Source organism: Lissotriton helveticus, chromosome 12, assembly GCF_964261635.1.
Source record: "Lissotriton helveticus chromosome 12, aLisHel1.1, whole genome shotgun sequence".
Lineage (NCBI taxonomy): Eukaryota > Metazoa > Chordata > Amphibia > Caudata > Salamandridae > Lissotriton > Lissotriton helveticus.
Genome location: NC_136073.1, coordinates 649152222 through 649173134, shown reverse-complemented (window position 1 = coordinate 649173134; position 20913 = coordinate 649152222). Strand labels below are relative to the sequence as shown.

General features: G+C 48.5%; 1 protein-coding gene across 1 annotated transcript in view; it reads right to left on the bottom strand.

The window, feature by feature from the left end:
• Nucleotides 1–20913, bottom strand: part of LOC144798551 (maestro heat-like repeat-containing protein family member 2A) — a 59193-nt gene that overhangs the window by 8122 nt on the left and 30158 nt on the right. Inside the window, exons 9-10 of the mRNA XM_078669487.1 lie at nt 7856–7975; nt 6812–6910 (exon numbers count right to left, since the gene is read on the bottom strand). Of these exons, the coding sequence (XP_078525613.1) occupies nt 6812–6910; nt 7856–7975 (219 nt within the window). The remainder of the gene's footprint in view (nt 1–6811; nt 6911–7855; nt 7976–20913) is intronic.

The window sequence follows — 20913 nt, the reverse complement described above, 5'->3', positions numbered from 1 at the left end:
GATTGGAAGCAGCAGACTTGACTGACGTCTACTTCATGGTATTCCAGAACTAAATGGGATGTTGTGCAAGGGGGGTATGGGATGGAGTGCTATGCAGTGATACAGTAGTGTGATCTTAAATGTGTTGAAAACTCAATAAAAAGAATTTCAAAAAATAAAGAAATTACTATCCAGCTACAGGAAAACTCAACAAGAATTTCCTCTTGCGCAATAACTGCTCTTGAACCAGGGTGAAATTGCAGCAATGAAACTCAACCAATCTGTTCACTTCGCTGTCAAAGCTGACCCTGCAGTTGTGCCAGCTGGACTTTTCCACAACTTTTAATAATATTGACTGAAGTCCTACAACCTATCATGGGATTTTCAGGCTGTCAGAAATCCCTCAATACGGTGAGCTGTATGGCTACCAGGTTAGTGGAGTACATGCTTCCACTGCCCTGCCCAAATGGAGTTCATTATTTGAATGGCTGGCCCATCTATCAACACTCCAATATTTCTGAAGTTCAGATTATAGAAATATCTATGCATACATACATGCAGTACCAGTGTAAAGTGTTAGAGTAACTAGCTAGAGCTGTGTCTGCTGTTGTGACTGACATATTCTAAGACACCTTTCTTCCCCCTTTTTTGGTGCTGTTGCATTTCTCTAAACTATTCATCTAATCTGAGCCTTTCATTGTCTTGCTTTTGTTAGCCACTGATCATCTTAATCACCATTGTCATACCCCCAGCCAATGAGCAGAGTCCTTCACATACATTAGCTTGCATGATTTTACAATAGGTCTAGAATTTGCACGGGTTCGAGCTATAGACGTAAATGACAATGCCTTTTACTTATGTTTTTTGGTTTGGAGTGTAGTGGATGTATGTGGTGTCCAGTGGAATTATGTCGGTTGTATTCAAGTTGTTCGTTTTGAAATTGTGTGGGGTGGAAGTGTGTGGTGTATTTGTGTAGTGGAATTGCGGTGCATTGTGAATAGATAGGGGTGAGAGCTGCACAAAATAGATAGAAATGGATGATAGAGAGGGATAGGTAGTTTGTGCAGGAAATGGTGATTGAATTTGAGATAGAAGAGCAGAAAGAGTATGTGAGAAAGAAGGGGAGAGCAGGCCACAGATGCATAAAAGGGAGCACATGTGCATGCGGAAAACACCTGAAGAATAAGAGGAGAGTATGGGTTTGAGGGGCAGAAATTTGAGATAGAGGAGCAGAAAGTGTATGTGAGAAAGAAGGGGAGAGGAGGCAATAGATGCATAAAGTGGGGGCACATATGTATGCAGGAAAGTAAAACACTTAAAGAATAAGAGGAGAGTGTGGGTTTGAGGGACAGAAATTTGTGAAAAGGCATGGTATGGAAGCTGTGCTTGAGAACTCAAGTGAACCGTATGAGAGAGGCGGGAAGAGTGCATGAGAGAGCGAGAGAGAGCAGTGAGAGAGAGTAAGAGAGAGAGAGATAGAGGTACACGTGGAAGATGCACCACTAATAGGGGGGGAGGCGAGAGGAGGACCAGTGAAGAGCGTGAGGAGGTACAGGAAGGTAGCGGATGTGAGCAGGCAGTATAGAGAGAAGACAGGGAGTGTGAGGGAGGGAGAGATCAGCAGTATTGTAAGATGAGAGGGGGTACTGGGAGTCTGAGGGAGAGATGAGAGAGTCAGTGGGTGTGTAGGGAAGTGATGACAGGGTTGATGATAGTGCAAGGGAGTGAGTGATGTCTTAGATTGGAATTGTTTGTTGTGGAATTGTATGGCATGGTGTGAAGCTGTGTAGAGGAAATATGTGGCATGGTGTGCTCTGGAATATGTGGATATAACTGAAGAGTGATGATGGTAGCAGCAAATGGGAAGCCCATGGGCAGGCTAAAGCCCATCCAGTGGATTCAGCATGTCTCGGTTTGAGACAGCCCATATGCTCCGTCTAGAGCTGAGGCCTAAAAAACATGACTTTATCCAGCTGCGTGGTTTACCATCAGAGAGATACCAAATAGCGCTGCAATGCTTTGCCTGTACAACACATATGTGTTCTCTTCCGTGTTCTCAGAGTGAGACAGAGAGCAAGATTGAATGAGCAAGCAGACATTGTAGTTTATAAATTGGTGGTAGCAGCATTCCCGACAAACAAAATGTCTGTTTGTGTTTTGACCACGGTGTGGGGGCAGTTGACAGATTTGTAGATGCAGAAAATATGGGTGTCACTAAATGTTCAATATGTCATCCTGCCCTTGGAAGAATGCCCACGAAGGTAATCCTAGAAAAATCACATGTACATGCAATTACGGTATAATCAATATAATAACAGAAACATATGTAACAGGTTTCATTGGATCAGATAATGAGTGTAAAATGACTTTGACAGTTACCAAAATGTTTATTGTGTAGTCCCTTACAGTTTGCCACTCATTTCCATCCACATACTAACCGTTTGACCTACATTTACTTTCTGAGAAAAATAGGCAATGTTTATGTTTTATTGACCAGGCAGTTCACGGAGTGGGAGGCCACTTCAGTGCGGGCCGCACTTTGCAGGAAAAGGCCCTACCTGCAGAGCCCAGGTGGGCGGTGGAAAGGGACAATTAAATGCTCACACTTTCAATTCCACTGCAGTGTGAGGGTTGCAAGGCCACAGGAGTTAGAATCATAGAATAATGAACAAGACTAGCCTCAAAAGAATTGAAACAAAGATTCCAGCAATTTGCGGCAGCCCCGGCTGCCAGGGCGTGTTATACAAATTTCCAACATGATACAACTAATGCTGAATTACCATAAACATAAAAGTCTACCACAGTTGGCAGCTCATCATGCTCAGAAAGAAACAAAATTAAATGTAGCAAGTTACTGTTTGTAGCATACTTCATTAAATAAATCCTGGCCTACGACGAAAGGCCTATGCAGGGCTTCAAGTGGTATGAAAAAACTGGTGGGTCCCTCAAAGGGGCGTGGCAAGAAGATTACGGATGTGGCTTAAAACATGTAAGCTAATAATATGTGCTTCTGTATAGTGTGCCTCCCCACTAGTATTTTGGAGCTGCTGTCATTGCACCCAGATATATAATACAGCAAGTTACATGGCTGATACAACAAGCCCAGGTTGTCAGCTTTGTCAATGGTGTGTATTTCCATTGGCTATATCTGAGGGTGAACATTTCCATGCCCTTTTCAAATAATTTGTTTACTTTTAAGTCTTTTCTCTCTCAATGGGGGCTGGTTATCAAAGGGAGGATTTGAAAAGGTTAGTTTAAATAGGCCATCTTCTGTTTTTCCTCAGTTTAACGCAGGATATCCAAGTAAAGCCCTTGCCTTTCTCTCAAAAAAAATTTTCCTGCACAACTTAATTTTAACAACCTTGGTGTTTAACAAAATATATGCTTCAATACCTCGATTACACACTCAAAGCATTTCTTCCTGCAGAACAGTTGACATGTAAAAATATATGGTTTACATGTAAAGCCCTTTAGTGCCCTAGGGCCAAGTTTACACTATATAAACTGCCAGAACAAAAAGAAAGAAAAAAGCATAACGTGACCTTGGTGTGGCCTGGCAAGTCATATGTCCTTTTGTGCAGCAACAGCATGTAAGCATAATTGTTGCCTTAATTGCAGAAGTATACAAGCACATGAAGGGCAGAAACCTTCCCTAGAAGAGGACAATGACAGTTAATGTCATTTGTAGTGAACACTGTAATAATATACTCTGCATTATATTGCTGTTCTGCAGAGTATGCAATGGTAAAAGACCCATGCTTCCCTGTAGCAAGGAACTTCCCTTAAGCAGTGGGATCAGAGCAGACATTCCAGCAAAAAAGAGGAATCAGACAAAACGGAGGTTTCTGCCTGTATGGTGCGGGCAAAAATGGAGACCCCGTTAAGGACCCGTCCCAGCACTTGCTTTTTAGAACTGCTGGTGCACCAGCAAGACCCAGCCCACTTAAAGCCCTCGGCCTATGTGATATCTATTTGTGCCCGGGTTGTTAAAAACATTATCTGCAAGACGTGCGGCAATGCTATGAAACTACAAAAATGCAGTTACATGAGCTATAAATGAAAAAATACATTATTATTATTACGGTGTTCAGGCTGTTAAACATGAACATGTGCGCAGAGTCAGAAGGAGGAGAGCAGAAAGAAAGTATACGAGTAAACCTAATGTTTCTGCTGAGTGCGAACGAAACCTGCAGAGAAGACTGCAGCCCTATGCAGCGTGTACCCCATGTTTTCACATCTTGCTTGGTCCCATCTATGATCTTACTGCCAGGTCCTATAGGCAGGCTTGCTTCCAATGTGATCTGACTGAGCGCTCCTATTTGATTTTCACAACTTAGAAGTGGTGTTTTAGCCAACACAGCATTGGGCATTGTCAGAATTATGCTCTCACTACAGAAAAACAGCTTTTTACACGACAGGCATTGTGCTGTTGAAATTCCAATTTCTTTGCGATACCCCTTAGACCAATGAAGCAGCGGCCATAAAGGGGCACCTGCTGAACAACGGAAACACCACAAACGGAAAACAAACCTGAGCCAATAATGTGTTGAGATAAAAGCACAAGATAACAATAAAAAACAAGCATTTCCAAGATCAACGAGAGAGTGCGCCTGTAACCACCGTGCACAGTAGTTCTAACCAATGGAAAAAGTATTCCAAAAATGAGTACCTAAAATGGCCACTGTGTTAACACATAAGTAATTGGCTGGTGCTTTCAGGGGGGGTTCAATACAGGAAGAGGCATGATGTACTCATGCCACGGACGAATGGAGTGACGATTGGGGCAGCGAAAGGGAAGTCTATGGGCAGGCTGGTTAGAGCAGCGCACACGCGCTGTCTAGAGCAAAGACCTATGAAGTAACCACTTTGGTAAGTTAAGAGCTTTGCCAGAAAGCGGATCTTTAACCTGTCGGAAAAAGTAATTTCATTCATCTAGTGATGACTTCATGCAGCTTCTGGGCACTGCTAAACTTCAAACGAAAACCTAAATTTCAGATATCGATCCATCACACTTAATATCATTTATAAACTTATGCAGCTTATTTTTATTTCATTTAAAGGGTGCAGCTCATAGTTTTCATGCCTTAACAAACACATTTTTTGTCATAGCTATTGGCGCATTTATTGGAGTGCAGCTTCCACTTGCCCTGGTATGCAGTGTACTGTGAAATAAGTGAGGGATGTGTAATGGCTGTTGGTTATGATAAAGTTTAAACACAATTCTTTTTCTGTGCTAGACAATTGTGGTGGCGCAGGCAACATAAATCATTCACTCAAAGTTGAATTATGGTGTCAAAGAACTTTGGGGCAGCACTACCTCATGCACCTGTCTGCTCAAAAGACACTTGTCCCCTGCCAGTGGTATTTAGGTTAAAATTTAGAAATTAAATATTGAGGAAAAAAATACAAAAAGAAAAGTGAGAAACTGATATTTCAAATGTTAATGCTGTATGAGTATCTGAAAATGATTTTATAGGATTTTATTCTTGTTGTAAGGTACACAAATCCAAAATCCTATGCCTAACCATAATGCTATCACTATCACTTGCCTATTACTATTATGTACTATAACCGAAACCCAAACCCCCTAACACTAGGAGGATAATATACCCACCACTTTTCATAGACCTGAACCTAGTTCCTTCCAGCAAAGTATGCTGAACAAAATTATTTACCCTAACCCTGTATCATGCCCATACTTCATCTCTAGCCATAAAGTTATCCCTAAGACTAACATTAAACAAGAACTGTTCCATAACTGGCACAATATACGCAACCTGAAGTCAATCTCTATCCTTTATGCTTACATTAACTCTACAACTAACTTTAATGTGTACTATTACCCTTACCCTAACTCTTATTCACACACACACACACACACCCATGCACACACACACACAACCTCAAAGGCGGCAGGAACGCCACGAAGAAAATGCCCTGCAAAACCAATGATCCAGTGAATAGTGCCTTACCCGGCTGCCTAAATCAACCCTGGCCTCAGTGTCACCCAGCCCCCGAATACAATGATCCTCCCTGGCCTTGTCCTAGGCATAGGGGATATGGGTGTTTCTCTGCCCCTACAACGCAATCACACTGCCTTACCAATGTGTCAGGGTGGGTTGTTCACGCTGGCTTCATGAAGGCCCATCCTCAGACAGGAGAGGTAGTCCTGTAACACAACACACCAGTGCTGGTGCCGGTTGCCTCCTGGCCCGGGCCAGTCACCATTTCAGTAGGAGTTTAGAACACAGTAATGCTGTGTGCTATAGAATATGGACTCAGCCGCATACCTTTCGTCAATGTAACTGTATTCTGTAGATACAGAGCCCAGCCTTTACCCAGGCCTGTTGTTTGATATCGAGTACCACTCCCCCCTTGAGTCCAGGGCCTGGTCTTAGACCCGGTCTTGTATTGAACACCCACATTCCTAAATGTAAGTTGTCTTGGAGGGTGGCATTTCCGTTGATGCTCTATTACTTCTGTAGTCATGAGTAAATCAAAGGAGAAAGTAAAGGTTGAATGACTTGTTTTTATGGTAAATTTAAGAGATTGTTGCATTTGGTATCATAAGCCCCTTCAAAATACATTTTCTAAACAAATTTCTAAATTTCTTCAACAAATGTTATATACACATGAGGAATGGAAGCTGCACTGGCCATTTATTTGATACAGTTTTGTATTCGGAATTGTAGACTGCCTACGTCTTTAGACATATTTTAGCTTTTCTTTCTCGTAAACTTTTATCTAATTGTACAATACATTTAATAAATGTGAACCGCCGCTGCTGAGGAAAGTTTGAAATATGAGATAGAAAGAGATGCATGGTTCTTACCAGCTCAATATCAGAAAGACAACCCTTGTACGCTTCAAGTACCTGCCGGCATGCGAAAGGATGAACCTTGGCACATGTTTGGAAACCGATTACTATGCCCTGCAAATAGGGAAAGACAACTCACAGCCTCAGGGAGACAATAGACATTTACCAAACACAGACATTTAGTACAAGAGATTTCATATTAGAAAGAAAGGATAAAGCTGGTTCTTGATTTCACATTCAGTGTTTACAGCTGGTATTGGTGAATGATTGTCAACTAGTAAAGCAAATATATTCAGTGGCCTGAATGCATGATTTAAGGATACCTTTATACAGCTATACTGGAGGGCCTTTACCATGCTACTTAAAAAGCATCTTTGGACAATAAGATGAGAGTTTCGTCACTATTTGATTTCGGTCACTTTGTTCTCTCTGGTGTTTCACATAAAGGAACTGCAAGGACAGTTCAATACACAAGCCTTCTTTACAACAAAGGAGTGCGATTTCTTTAGAAGGGGTGCTTATCCTTTCTTCCTCATGTCTACTGTTGTCTATTTTGGAGGCCTTTCTGAGAGAGTCATTTCAAAGCCTTCATATAGCTTTATGTCTTTCACCGCTTTATATGCTACATTGATTAAACTTGATTTATCTTGTTCAAACACTGGCTTCTATCAAGAGAGATCACCTAAAGAGGCTCCTAACTATCCCTGATGAAATGCATTATTAGTCACCTGAAAAAAGGAGCTCTACATTTAGTTTCTGCTAACTTTGTCCTCATCTACTCTGTAGAGGGGTTTCACTCTACTATAATTTGGCTATGCACGGAGGACAAAATCACACTTTTGGGTGAGAGGAAGTACTGAGTGAGGAATGTTTCACCGGTCATCAATAATTTACCATCAAGCTCTATGAATGAAGTTACAAACCTACACAATGTACATCCAGATGTTCCACAGCCCCATATGACTACCTTCTCAACTTGTTTTTGTTGTGGTCGTACAGGGTGAAATACCCTAGGGAAATAAATCTATGATAATTGTAAGAAATGCACTTGATACTTACTGCATGGTAAGGCGTAGCGATGAACCTAGTAGATTCGAACAAGCTTCGAAGGAAGGGTAAGATCAGTGCAGTATCATCACAGCTGGCCATGCACTTACCAAGGCACTGGAAAATAAAACCCTAATATGGGAGTGAATTAAAGACAGTCTGAGTTAAGAATAAACAGCATCTCCTGCTCACTCTATGAAAGTCTTACTTATATTGGAGTATTCATCTTTGATTCACTCTACACACATATGTGTCTCCCACTTTCAAATAGCACTTAATAAGTTGAGTGAAATGTTTGTTATCTTATGTGTAGTATAGGTATATTTTCTGGACATTGTAGAGATTTGTATATGGCCCTGAATATGACTCAAAACAAGGAAGTGAGGGGTAATGTGAGCCAATGAAGGTCCAGTAGCTAGGCTCTGAAAGTGCTAATGCAGAAACCAGTGGAAATACTGCTCCTTTCAGAAAGCAAAGTAGAAAGAAAGGCGGACAAAGAAAGGGGACTCCTAAGGATTTTTTCTTGTTGCCTTCACAAATCCATGAGCATGTAATGTCTCATCATCAAGGGTGTTCTTCATAGGGCTGGCAATGCAATGCCCTATGGGCCCCACGAAGGGTCGCTTTAGCAGAGATCTTTTTATTTTTGCCATCTGATGAAAGTGCCAGTGTGAGGGCGTTTTGAATGTGTGAGGTTGAGTGAATGCGTATAGTGAAATAAAGAGAGACTAAAAAGAGGTATTCAACTGGACTTTAAACTGATGGTTTCCTTGGCAGTGTTAAAAAAAACATAATTTGGTACAGGCGACTACAGGGAGGTAATGTATCCAAGTAGCCTAAATCTGTGAATGTGGTCAGGTCAACGTGTTTCTTGCCTGTTGGCCCAAAAAGTATCTGTACCACTTCTTCAGGACCTAAAAAAAGGAGAGCTAACCGTACCCCACATCTAAGATGTGATATAAAGTGTAGGTAATCCCCTAAAAGAGAATACCTTTGTTCAAAAAGTTTAAAATTGATAGTCCAACTTAGAAAAAAAAAGAGAAAATGAAGAAAACACACAGTAAACAAATGTTTTGCATGTATGGGCCAATGTGTCTCCAGGATCGCTTTTCCGGGACACTGTATGTGCATGCTATTGTTATGGCTGATCAGTCGCCACAATGTGAAGGAAGTAAAAAACACACTAGTACATGCAATATAACAGAACAGGCAAGTGGACATACAGGTAACAGACAACATAAAACCAATCTGTGTTGATGTTACACAGTGTATCACAAGTTGTCCTCAGGAGTGAGTGAAGGGTCTTACCCTTTGGCTCAGTGACCCATAGGTCAAAAGCAGAGTGTACCACTCAGCTGCTAACTGTGGAAAGAACAATGATAGTCAACATAAAGAAACAGCAAGTCAAGGGGACCCAAATTGCCTTGGGGTGAGAAAAAAAAGAAAAACAGAGAGTTTTCAAGAGATGCAACCACACTCATGTGGTTTCTGTGCAGAGAGCGCAGGAGACCTACCATCCTCTGTTCATCTGGATTGAGACTGAGCAGGGGAGAAGACCCGTCTTTTAAGGTGCAGGTAATTGTAGTGATTGTCCTTGGGTGGGGTGCATGCGACCGTGGGAAGGAGTGATGACGCACTGGGCCCCTTGAGATTCCAGAGCCATGATTCGCTTTTAAGTGTACCCAGAAACTGAAGGACCCCCTGGTAAACACCAGACCTCATATTTAACAGTCCCACATGCAGAACACCTTGTGGTCCTTACCACCTGTCACAGGGCCCTATCCCTGTGGGTCCTACGGGGTATGCCCACTTACTAAACATTCCTAAGAGGTCAGGTTGGGTCCCCAATTCGCCTGGAAACAGAAAAGTCACAGTAACTGCAGTACAAAAAACTGTGTTTACCTGATCACCTACCTTTGTGGCCTTCATTACGCGGGAATGACCACGAGCGCTATTGAACTAAGAATAATGGAGCACTGGAGGAACATATGCTGCAGACACAGCACTACAAAAATGTGCCATCACTTTTCCAACTCCAACCACTCTCCAGATGACCTCCAGCAGATAATTTTGGAAGCTATTAATTCATGGAGCCCTTTAAACCTTTTCAGAATGGAGCAAGGGTGGATTTTATGCCTCTCCACCAACAGCAAAGGTTTGAAAGATGAAATCCTCTAGTGCGAGGTGTAATTCAGTCCCCTGTGAAATCAGATACTCTCTTACTATGGCTGGATTGACATTTTCTTCATACATGGGACCTGATGTACCATATCACCATTGACACCATGTCACATATGGAATGCCAGGCTATGGAGTCCCAGACACCACACTAAGCAGTGCTTATGATAAGCATTTTGCGACTTGGCATTGGTCTCTTCTTCAGTAACACAAATTATTCTTTTGATACCAATGAGGTGGTACCCTCCAATAAGAAACCATTTAACTGTCTTCTGTTTGAGATGAACAAGTTACTTACCTTCGGTAACGCTTTTTCTGGTGGATACAGTATCTGCCTGTGGATTCCTCACCTTGTGAATATCCCCCTGCGTCAGCAACGTTCGGAAAATTCTTTGTAGCTCGCCGGCGTGGACGATGTCACAGGAACGCACGACATCGCGTGCCGCTCCGCTGACGTCACCGACTCCATAATAGGCCTACGCCGGCGTGATGACATCAGTTCCGCACTTTTTTCCGTGTCTTCAAGGCACACGGACGGACCAACAACAATAGATATATACACAGTATACACAGTACAAACTAGTCAAGTTAACACACAAAGGGGCTCATTAGGATGGCGGACGGAAGAGCCACCGCGGCCCTGGAGTAGGCGGAAAAAGCCTTTTCCGTGTCCGCCTGCCTCGGATACTCCGTCCGCCATATCAGGATAGGAAAACGTGTCCAATTTCCGTCCGCGACGGAAAAGCACGCACCGCCGCCGAACTACACACGACCACGTGGCGGACGGAACACATCCGGAGGCCCCGCCGTACGTACTGACATCTAAGACCGTCCCCCAAATCAAGATGGCGGAAAATACACATAAAACCGCAGCGGAAAAACAACCTGTCTGAACACGGCGGAATCCCCACAGCGAACGTAGGTGACATAGCAGAGATACCCACCGCAAGCAGACCACCACCATGGACCCAGCGCTACACGCTTTCCCAATGCTCTTCGCGATCCACCACGTCCTAGTCATGGCCCACTATCGACGACGACGCAGGTAAGGCACAAACCATTGGCTGTCTGGAGGGGAATACCAGCAAGGGACGTGACGTAGGGAGGGGGAGTGTCATGTTACCGAAACCACTGATGAGAAGCAAATACGAATACACATTTGTAGTACGCAAGCAGGAATGACAACGACAGACCACGAGACTTGATAGACTACCTTTATTGTACAAAATAGGGGTATAATCACAGTGTATGCGTGAGCATGGGCAAAGTGGGCACCAGAGCAGCTACATCATTGGCAGTTAACGAGAGGGCAGAATGCAGTACCAGAGCATCAACAGGGCATTGTGCAGTACAGAGCAGGTACATCATAGGCAGTAAACGAGAGGGCAGAATGCAGTATCAGAGCATCAACAGGGCATTGTGCAGTACAGAGCAGGTACATCAGAGGCAGTAAACGAGAGTGCAGAATGCAGTATCAGAGCATCAACAGGGCATTGTGCAGTACAGAGCAGGTACATCAGAGGCAGTAAACGAGAGTGCAGAATGCAGTATCAGAGCATCAACAGGGCATTGTGCAGTACAGAGCAGGTACATCAGAGGCAGTAAACGAGAGTGCAGAATGCAGTATCAGAGCATCAACAGGGCATTGTGGAGTACAGAGCAGGTACATCATAGGCAGTAAACGAGAGGGCAGAATGCAGTATCAGAGCATCAACAGGGCATTGTGCAGTACAGAGCAGGTACATCATAGGCAGCACGTGAGAGGGGCTAAGTGCATCAACAGTCCATTGCACAGAGCAGGTCCATCAGAGGCAGCACGTGAGAGGGGCTAAGTGCATCAACAGTCCATTGCACAGAACAGCTACATTAGAGGCAGCACGTGAGAGGGGCTAAGTGCATCAACAGTCCATTGCACTGAACAGGTTGATCAAAGGCAGCACATGAGAGTGCAGAATGCAGTATCAGAGCATCAACAGGGCATTGTGCAGTACAGAGCAGGTACATCATAGGCAGTAAACGAGAGGGCAGAATGCAGTATCCGAGCATCAACAGGGCATTGTGCAGTACAGAGCAGGTACATCATAGGCAGTTAACGAGAGGGCAGAATGCAGTATCAGAGCATCAACAGGGCATTGTGCAGTACAGAGCAGGTACATCATAGGCAGCACGTGAGAGGGGCTAAGTGCATCAACAGTCCATTGCACAGAGCAGGTCCATCAGAGGCAGCACGTGAGAGGGGCTAAGTGCATCAACAGTCCATTGCACAGAGCAGGTCCATCAGAGGCAGCACGTGAGAGGGGCTAAGTGCATCAACAGTCCATTGCACTGAACAGGTTGATCAAAGGCAGCACATGAGAGTGCAGAATGCAGTATCAGAGCATCAACAGGGCATTGTGCAGTACAGAGCAGGTACATCATAGGCAGTAAACGAGAGGGCAGAATGCAGTATCCGAGCATCAACAGGGCATTGTGCAGTACAGAGCAGGTACATCATAGGCAGTTAACGAGAGGGCAGAATGCAGTATCAGAGCATCAACAGGGCATTGTGCAGTACAGAGCAGGTCCATCAGAGGCAGCACAAGTACGTGTCCCTACCAACCCGTCACAGGAACGACAAGAGTGCCACGCAGTTCTCAATGGACACACCATGTGAAATAACATTTGAGTGAAGTGTTCAGCACCTCAAATCACAGAATCAGGGGGACTGCGTGAACTACCTGCCTCGGACACACTGGCAGCACCAGCAACAGGAGTGTGAGACACAGCCACAGCCCGAGTGACACACACATGGGCCACGGACCCAGACACACTGGCAGCACCAGCAACAGGAGTGTGAGACACAGCCACAGCACGAGTGACACACACATGGGCCACGGACCCAGACACACTGGCAGCACCAGCAACAGGAGTGTGAGACACAGCCACAGCCCGAGTGACACACACATGGGCCACGGACCCAGACACACTGGCAGCACCAGAAACAGGAGTGTGCAACACAGCCACAGATGTAGTCACTGACACGTGACCCACTGACCCAGACAGACTGCCAGCACCAGAAACAGGAGTGTGCAACACAGCCACAGATCTTCTAACTGACACATGAGCCATAGACCCAGATACACTGCCAGGACCTGCAACAGGAGAGGGCACAACTGAGACTGTGCCACTACATGATGCATGACAGCCAACAACAGACACAGTGCCACCATCTGATACATGAGAGTCAACTGCACCAGCGCCACTGGGACAACTGAAATGATGAGCCACAGGGCTGTATGGGCCAGGAGGCAGGGTGGGCCTGGGAGCTGGGGATAGCTGACCTTGAGCCAAATCGGGGTTGGCAGGTGTCAATGGTGTGTGTCTGCATTTCTTAGAGATGTGTGAGTGCACCCTGGACAGGACAGGACTGCCAAGTGGTGGGGACTCTAAAGAATCACCACCCACCATAGGTGGAGCATCTGCAGCCGGGGATCTGGTTTCTGGGGACGTGCTGGAGCCTGCTTGTCGTTTGCTCTGTGCCTGCCGCCTGGACTCGGAATCATGTGTAATGGGGGATGCAACAACAGGGGACACCCTCCTCTGCTTCTGACTGGCCTGGATGGGAGTGGAGGTATGGGGGGACTCCGCCGCGGAGACATCAGTTTGGCGTTCAGTAGAAAACATCAGCCTCAGTGCAGCCAGGGGTGAAGTATGCCTGTCCTTGATTGCGCCATTGTCCATGCTAGATGCCTTGTCCGTAGGATGTGCCTTATCCTTAGGTGGAGTGTTGTCTCTGGATGTAGCCTGTGCCCTGGTCGCCGCCCTGTTCCTGCCAGCAGACTTGTCGTCTGTGGTGCACCTGTCTCCAGTAGACACCTGCTCTCTGTGTGTGTTTCTGCCCTTGGGAGATGGACCTTGCTCTGCTGTGGGCCTGCCCTTGGGAGGCTCCCTGCTCCTAGGAGGTGCCTTTGTCTTGTCACTGTCCTTGGGAGTGTCCCTTTCCTCTGCTGTGGGCCTGCCCTTGGGAGTCTCCCTGCTCCTAGGAGGTGCCTTTGTCTTGTCACTGTCCTTGGGAGTGTCCCTTTCCTCTGCTGTGGGCCTGCCCTTGGGAGTCTCCCTGCTCCTAGGAGGTGCCTTTGTCTTGTCACTGTCCTTGGGAGTGTCCCTTTCCTCTGCTGTGGGCCTGCCCTTGGGAGTCTCCCTGCTCTTAGGAGGTGCCTTTGTCTTCTGACTGGCCTTGTCCAAGGTACAGTCCATGGACATGTGAGTATCCCTTGCCTTGGGAGTACCTTTTGTGTTGAATGCCTGTGTAGCCCCTGAAGGCATGTCCCCCAACAACACTTGTGGATCCTGTGTGTGTACTCCAGTGTATCTGACGTTGTCTACGTGAACAGATTTAGCTGATCTAGGGGATGGGGTCTGTGCCCTGCGTGCCCTGACGTGCTGTCTGACGCTGCTTCTAGTGCAATAACCTGTATTTGAGTCCTGCTCAGAATAATCACTACCCCCTGAGACATCCAGTGGTGTAGATGGGGAAACAGAAGTAGCACCCTGTTCATGCGACTGTACTATTGCAGACGACACACTGCTTGCCAATGACTGCACTGTCCTGTGTAGACCTGCAAGATCGCCATGCATCCCTTCCATGAATGCCACCACCTGCCCCAACTTCCTATCATGGTCCTGGAAAGCATTTGTCATATTGGTCTGCCCCACACACAGCTGTCGCAGCAGATCAACGGCCTCAGCACACAATGCATTTTGGCTCACCGTGGCAGGGGCAGCGGTGCCTGCACCGAACGCCACTCTGCTCCCCCTACTCCTCCGGCCACGAACAGTACATGGTGCAGTTGGCGGAAGTGTGGGCCCTGTGTGCTGTCTTCCGACAGAAGGTGATGAGTGCCCACTCCCAGTCTGTGACAACAGTGCAGGCTCACCAAGAGTGTCCGACGAGGAGGACGATGGTGTCTCCACATGCGAGTCCTCAGGGACGGTCCTGTCCCCCTCTCCGGCGCTGGCCTCCTCTGTGTCAGTCTGCGTGTGTGCGAAGTCTGAGCCGGACTCATTTCCTCGACTACTCTCCACCGTCTGTGGCTGAGTGTCCTCTGTCATAGCTGAAATGCACATGAAAGATGTGTGAGTCATGGGCAGACTGACGTACAGAAGGACCAGGATTGCCAAATTACTTAGCTGACAAAGATTTTGTTGCCCCCATCCTGCACACGGCCCACCTCTACCAGTCATCCTCACATTTCCTGCCATGGGGCCATGGACCACTAGGGGATGTGCTTCAACACTCAACTACTAAGCAAGTGGCGTGTCAACATGGCGGACCTGGATGTCAAATGACAACCACCCAATGGGACCAAAATGGCATCACAGAGATACATACGCAACACGGAACTCTATACTGTGTCTGTGCACCAATACATGCATAGCACTCACAGGTTTCCTACACAGACAGTATGCTCACCGCAAGTTTGCTGTTGATCGGCACTCAGACGTTCGGCCAGTTCAGGATGCGTCACTGCAATGATACGGTGCATGAGAGGGGTCATGGAGCGTCGGGCCAGACGGGGCGTCCTTGGAATCATGCCCAGTGTTACTTCCGCTACATTCTTGCTCAGCCTGGAAATGTCGTCCCAGCGTTTGTGGCAGTGTGTATGTCGTCTGTTGCACACCCCCAATGCCCGTACTTCCCGTGCTATGCTCCTCCACAGGTCCTTGCGAAGGTGCAGCTTGACCTACCATGATGGGAGACAAAAGGGTTTAAGTCAGTGGACAGTTGGCCTGTCACACACATAGGGGCAAGACGTAACTGTCAGCAGCCATGCACAATCAGGAACATATGCCTAGCCCACACTACACAGCTAAGATGGAAATAGGCCTGATTATTTGGCCCCCTCATGCACACCAACATGTCCCACACTGCACTTACCACCTGTCCTGGTGCGCCGTAGAGGCGTCCATAGTTGCGGAGTACACCGTCCACGAGGACATCAAGCTCCGCGGCGGTGAAGGGTCGAGACCGGATCTCTTTGCCTCTCGACATGGCAAGATCACGGAGTATGGCACTAGAGCAGCAGTCGGTGGTCAGCTCAGCAGCAGCAGCAGGTCGAGGTGATGGTCACAGGCAGCAGTCGGTGGTCAGCTCAGCAGCAGCAGCAGGCCGAGGTGATGGTCACAGGCAGCAGTCGGTGGTCAGCTCAGCAGCAGCAGCAGGTCGAGGTGATGGTCACAGGCAGCAGTCGGTGGTCAGCTCAGCAGCAGCAGCAGGTCGAGGTGAACAGGCAGCACTGGTCCCCAGGGTAGGAAGTGTCATTTTGGCCAACACACATATATAGGGCCCTCAGCATGTGTCAGTGGCATACGTCGCCAGCAATTGGTCAGCCCTGGAAGCGTGTTCGTGAAATGGGCCAATGACTGGCCCTGTTGTTGCGGTGCACTGCTTCCGCTACTTGCGATTGGCCATATGCGGCCAGCGTCCCTCTTCCCATTGGCTGCATGTGCAGGGACCGTCACGGGCACACATCGGCAACCGCACGTGCAAGCTTCAGGCACGGATGCTTCAGTTGCAACAATGTTCTATCACTGGCGCCTCCATGGCGGTGCACGTACTCAGCGGGGGAGGTGCAGGCCTATACACCCTGTAGATGTACTCAATGGACATGCCAGTTCATGACCCCCCTTACAGTCACATTGCATCATCCACCGTACACCGGCCGGAGCGGCCGGGCCTAGGACGGCCGTGCCCGGCCATGTCCACAACCGCCGGGCCCGGCCATGTCCACAACCGCCGGGCCCGGTTGTGTACATGGCCGGGCACGGCAGTTGTGGACATGGCCGGGCACGGCGGTTGTGGACATGGCCGGGCCCGGCGGTTGTGGACATGGCCGGGCACGGCGGTTGTGGACATGGCCGGGCACGGCGGTTGTGGACATGGCCGGGCACGGCGGTTGTGGACATGGCCGGGCACGGCGGTTGTGGACATGGCCGGGCACGGCCGTCCTAGGCCCGGCCGCTCCGGCCGGTGTACGGTGGATGATGCAATGTGACTGTAAGGCGGGTCATGAACTGGCATGTCCATTGAGTACATCTACAGGGTGTATAGGCCTGCACCTCCCCCGCTGAGTGCACCGCCATGGAGGCGCCAGTGATAGAACATTGTTGCAACTGAAGCATCCGTGCCTGAAGCTTGCACGTGCGGTTGCCGATGTGTGCCCGTGACGGTCCCTGCACATGCAGCCAATGGGAAGAGGGACGCTGGCCGCGTATGGCCTTTGGGAAGTAGCGGAAGTTGTGCACCGCCATGGCGGCGCCAATTATGTTATCTTGTCAGACGCTGCACCGTGATGTGTTGTGTGCAGTTGCGTCATGAGGGTTGTGAGCGTGATAGGGAAAGGTCATATGTCATACAATATAGCATGTGTGTCCATACTATGCCCATCGGTCGGCACACAATGGGCAACAGATGTGCATTTGTACGTGTTGACGTCGGGTGTGACCTTACAGACGTTCTTACATCTTCACAACTACACAGTACATCACGGCTGTATGGCCAAATTATGCATCTGTTGTCAGTGTCTTGTTCTGGCGAGGTGACTACAGTGGTGGTGGTACACATGCATTCCGTGTATGTGTTTTGGACGTTGTGTCACCATGCATGTAATTACCGTATGCACAACATTATTGGTGTTGGCATTTGTGCTTGATGACATGGCGTGTGTATAATTATCGTTTGTGTGCATGCAGTTGCATGTGTGTCTGTGATGTGGCTACTAAACATTAGGGTGAAGACTGAAGTTTTGTCAGTAAGGTTCACATGTGATGGAGTTGTACACGTATGCGTCGTTTGTAAGTTGACCTAAGTTACATCTCTCTCCCACACAGGAGGGCTCCAAATGTGCATCGCCCATACACTGTGCTGGAGGATATGGTTGACGAGGAGGTGATTCGGAAATTCCGGCTGGATCGACGTCGGTTGCTGGAGCTTGTGGCTCAATTGTCTCCTCATCTGCAGCCACGTAGGACGTATCCTGGGTCGATTACACCCACTGCAAAGGTCATGGCGGTACTACATTTCTTTGCTACTGGCACATTTCAGTACACAGTTGGACATGCCGGGGGGATGTCACAGGCCATGTTCAGCACGGTTCTTCGGGATGTCTTAACAGCTATGATGCTGTACAAGAATGACTACATACATTTCCCACGGCCGGAAGAGTTGGCAGCAGTCAAAGCTGACTTCTATGCACTGGGCCACATACCTCACGTTGTGGGTTCAATTGATGGCACACACATCGCTATCATTCCACCACGGGCACGGGAGCAAGTTTTCAGGAATCGCAAACACTTCCATTCGCTGAACGTGCAGGTGGTGTGCCTGGCAAACAACATCATCTCCCATGTGTGTGCAAGATTTCCTGGCTCCGCACATGACGCCCACATCATGCGGAGCAGCATTGTCCCACGACTCATGGCAAATCTGCGACCCGCGTGGCTTGTTGGTGAGTGTGCAGTGGGGACTCTTGTGATCTCTGTGTTGCATGGGGTACCCACCATATCTTGTTGTGATGTTTGTGTCTGTCATCCCCCTACATAGGCGACTCGGCGTACCCAAACCGGCCCTGGCTCCTCAGTCCCCTACGTAATACTACAACAGCGGGTGAAATGCGGTACAATGATGCACATGGAAGGACACGGAGAGTCATCGAACGTACCTTTGGACTGCTAAAGTCTAGGTTTCGGTGCCTCGATAAGACCGGAGGGGCCCTGCCCTGCTCACCAGGAAAAGTATGCAGGATCGTGATTGCCTGCTGCATGCTCCACAACCTGGCAGTACGCAATGACATTGAACTGCTGTTGGACCCTGAAGACGAAGAAGTTCCTCGGCCTCCCATCCCACCCATGTCGACTGATGAGGATAGTGGTGAGGAGGAAGGTGTGGACCAGAGGCGCCAGCTCATAGATCGCTACTTCCCTTGAATGTGAGTAACTACCTCTAGTGGCGGTTGACAATGCCTCATGTATGTTTGCTGGTGTTGTGTGGATGTGGGCTTCATCAGCTGGGTGTTGTTTGTGATGGTTGCATATGTGTGTCTTCATGTCTTTGGACATACAAGTCTCCATGATGTGTGGGCTCTCATCCCATGCTTTTGTGATGGTTGTCGTTTGTGTAATGTTGCTGTGCATTGTGTTGTGATGTGTGTGAATCTGTTTCCTGACGTGTGTTTGCTGTCTCTGATTTTCACTAGGTCACTCCCGCAGCGCCATGATCATGTACGACTATGATCCCTGAACCTGTTTACGTCTGTTTCTGAAGGCAATCATGTGAATAAACATGGAGGCAAAACATCATTGTGTGTGTAAGTGCAATTTATTTACAGGTTGTGCTTTTGTGCTGGTGAATATTTACAAGTAAGTGGGGTGGAGGGAGTTGGAGTTGAAGGTAATGGCAGATGAAATGTCCGTGCTGACACCACATTGGGGGGTGTCAGGGTAGTCCAGCAGACCAGTGGGAATGATTGTCTGTGGGACAGGATACTTAGCAGGGTGAATGCCTGGCACAGGCAGTGACATTGTCATTGGCGTCCCCTCTTGGAGCGTGTGGATGGCGCTCCAACACTGCTCTCAGCCACTTCCTGCCTCGGCCGGCCCCTCCGTCTCTGAGGTGGAACAGAGTCAGCTGGGAGGGCAGGTTGTTGATGGGCCACATCCGTCGCCAGGGGCACAGGTGGTGGTGGCGGCGGTGGAGGCAGAGGTGACGGTGGCGGTGGAGGCGGAGGTGGCGGTGGCGGTGGCGCTACGACAATTGGTGGAGGGGGGGGGTTGTTCCGGCCAACCCATTCCCTCCACATCGTTGCCTGCTGGCCCATGATGTGCACCATCTGGCCAAGGAAGCCAGAGATTTCGCGCAGGATGTTGGTGCTGTCCACTGAGTCCTGGTGTGCACGATCAGCGTTTGCCTGGGACAGGTCGTATGATGCCTGACACCTGGCAAGGGCTTGTAGGGACTGTGCCACTGGATGGGGTAGCTGTCCTTCCTCTGCACGGCGGTGTGTGGCTCGCCTGATTGGCTGATGTCCCGTTGCCTGTGTTTGTGGCCCACTCACCATGCTTGTGTGTGAGGCCGATGGACCAGCGTCGTGCGCTGGGTTATGCTGGGTGGCACAGGCAGGAGTCGTGGTACTGGTGGCACTGTTGGTACTGGTGGTACTGGTGGTGGTGGGGACTGTGCAGATCACAGAGACAGGTGTCGCTGGAGTCACACATGCGACGTTGGTCGGTCCCGGGAGTCCCTGTGAGCCAGATGGCCCTGGCTGCGTGCTTGGTCCCGCTCCATCCTCCGCACCGGAGCTGCCTGTGTCCTCGTCACCAGAGAGTCCTGTATGTGTGGGAGGCGAGGCAGGCGGCCGGGTACTGGTTTCCCCAGTCAGTTGACGATCACCTGAGGGACAAGATAGAGCTGGTCAGTAATGTGGACATTACATGGTCATATAGATTTGTAGACATTTCTGTTTCCTGTCGCACACACCCCACCCTCCACCACCACCACCCTCCCCGTGAACATGGGGGCCTGTTGGGAGTTGTAGTTTGGGCCTCTCACACACCCCACCCTCCACCACCACCACCCTCCCCGTGTACATGGGGGCCTGTTGGGAGTTGTAGTTTGGGCCTCTCACACACCCCACCCTCCACCACCACCACCCTCCCCGTGTACATGGGGGCCTGTTGGGAGTTGTAGTTTGGGCCTCTCACACACCCCACCCTCCACCACCACCACCCTCCCCGTGTACATGGGGGCCTGTTGGGAGTTGTAGTTTGGGCCTCTCACACACCCCACCCTCCACTACCACCACCCTCCCCGTGTACATGGGGGCCTGTTGGGAGTTGTAGTTTGGGCCTCTCACACA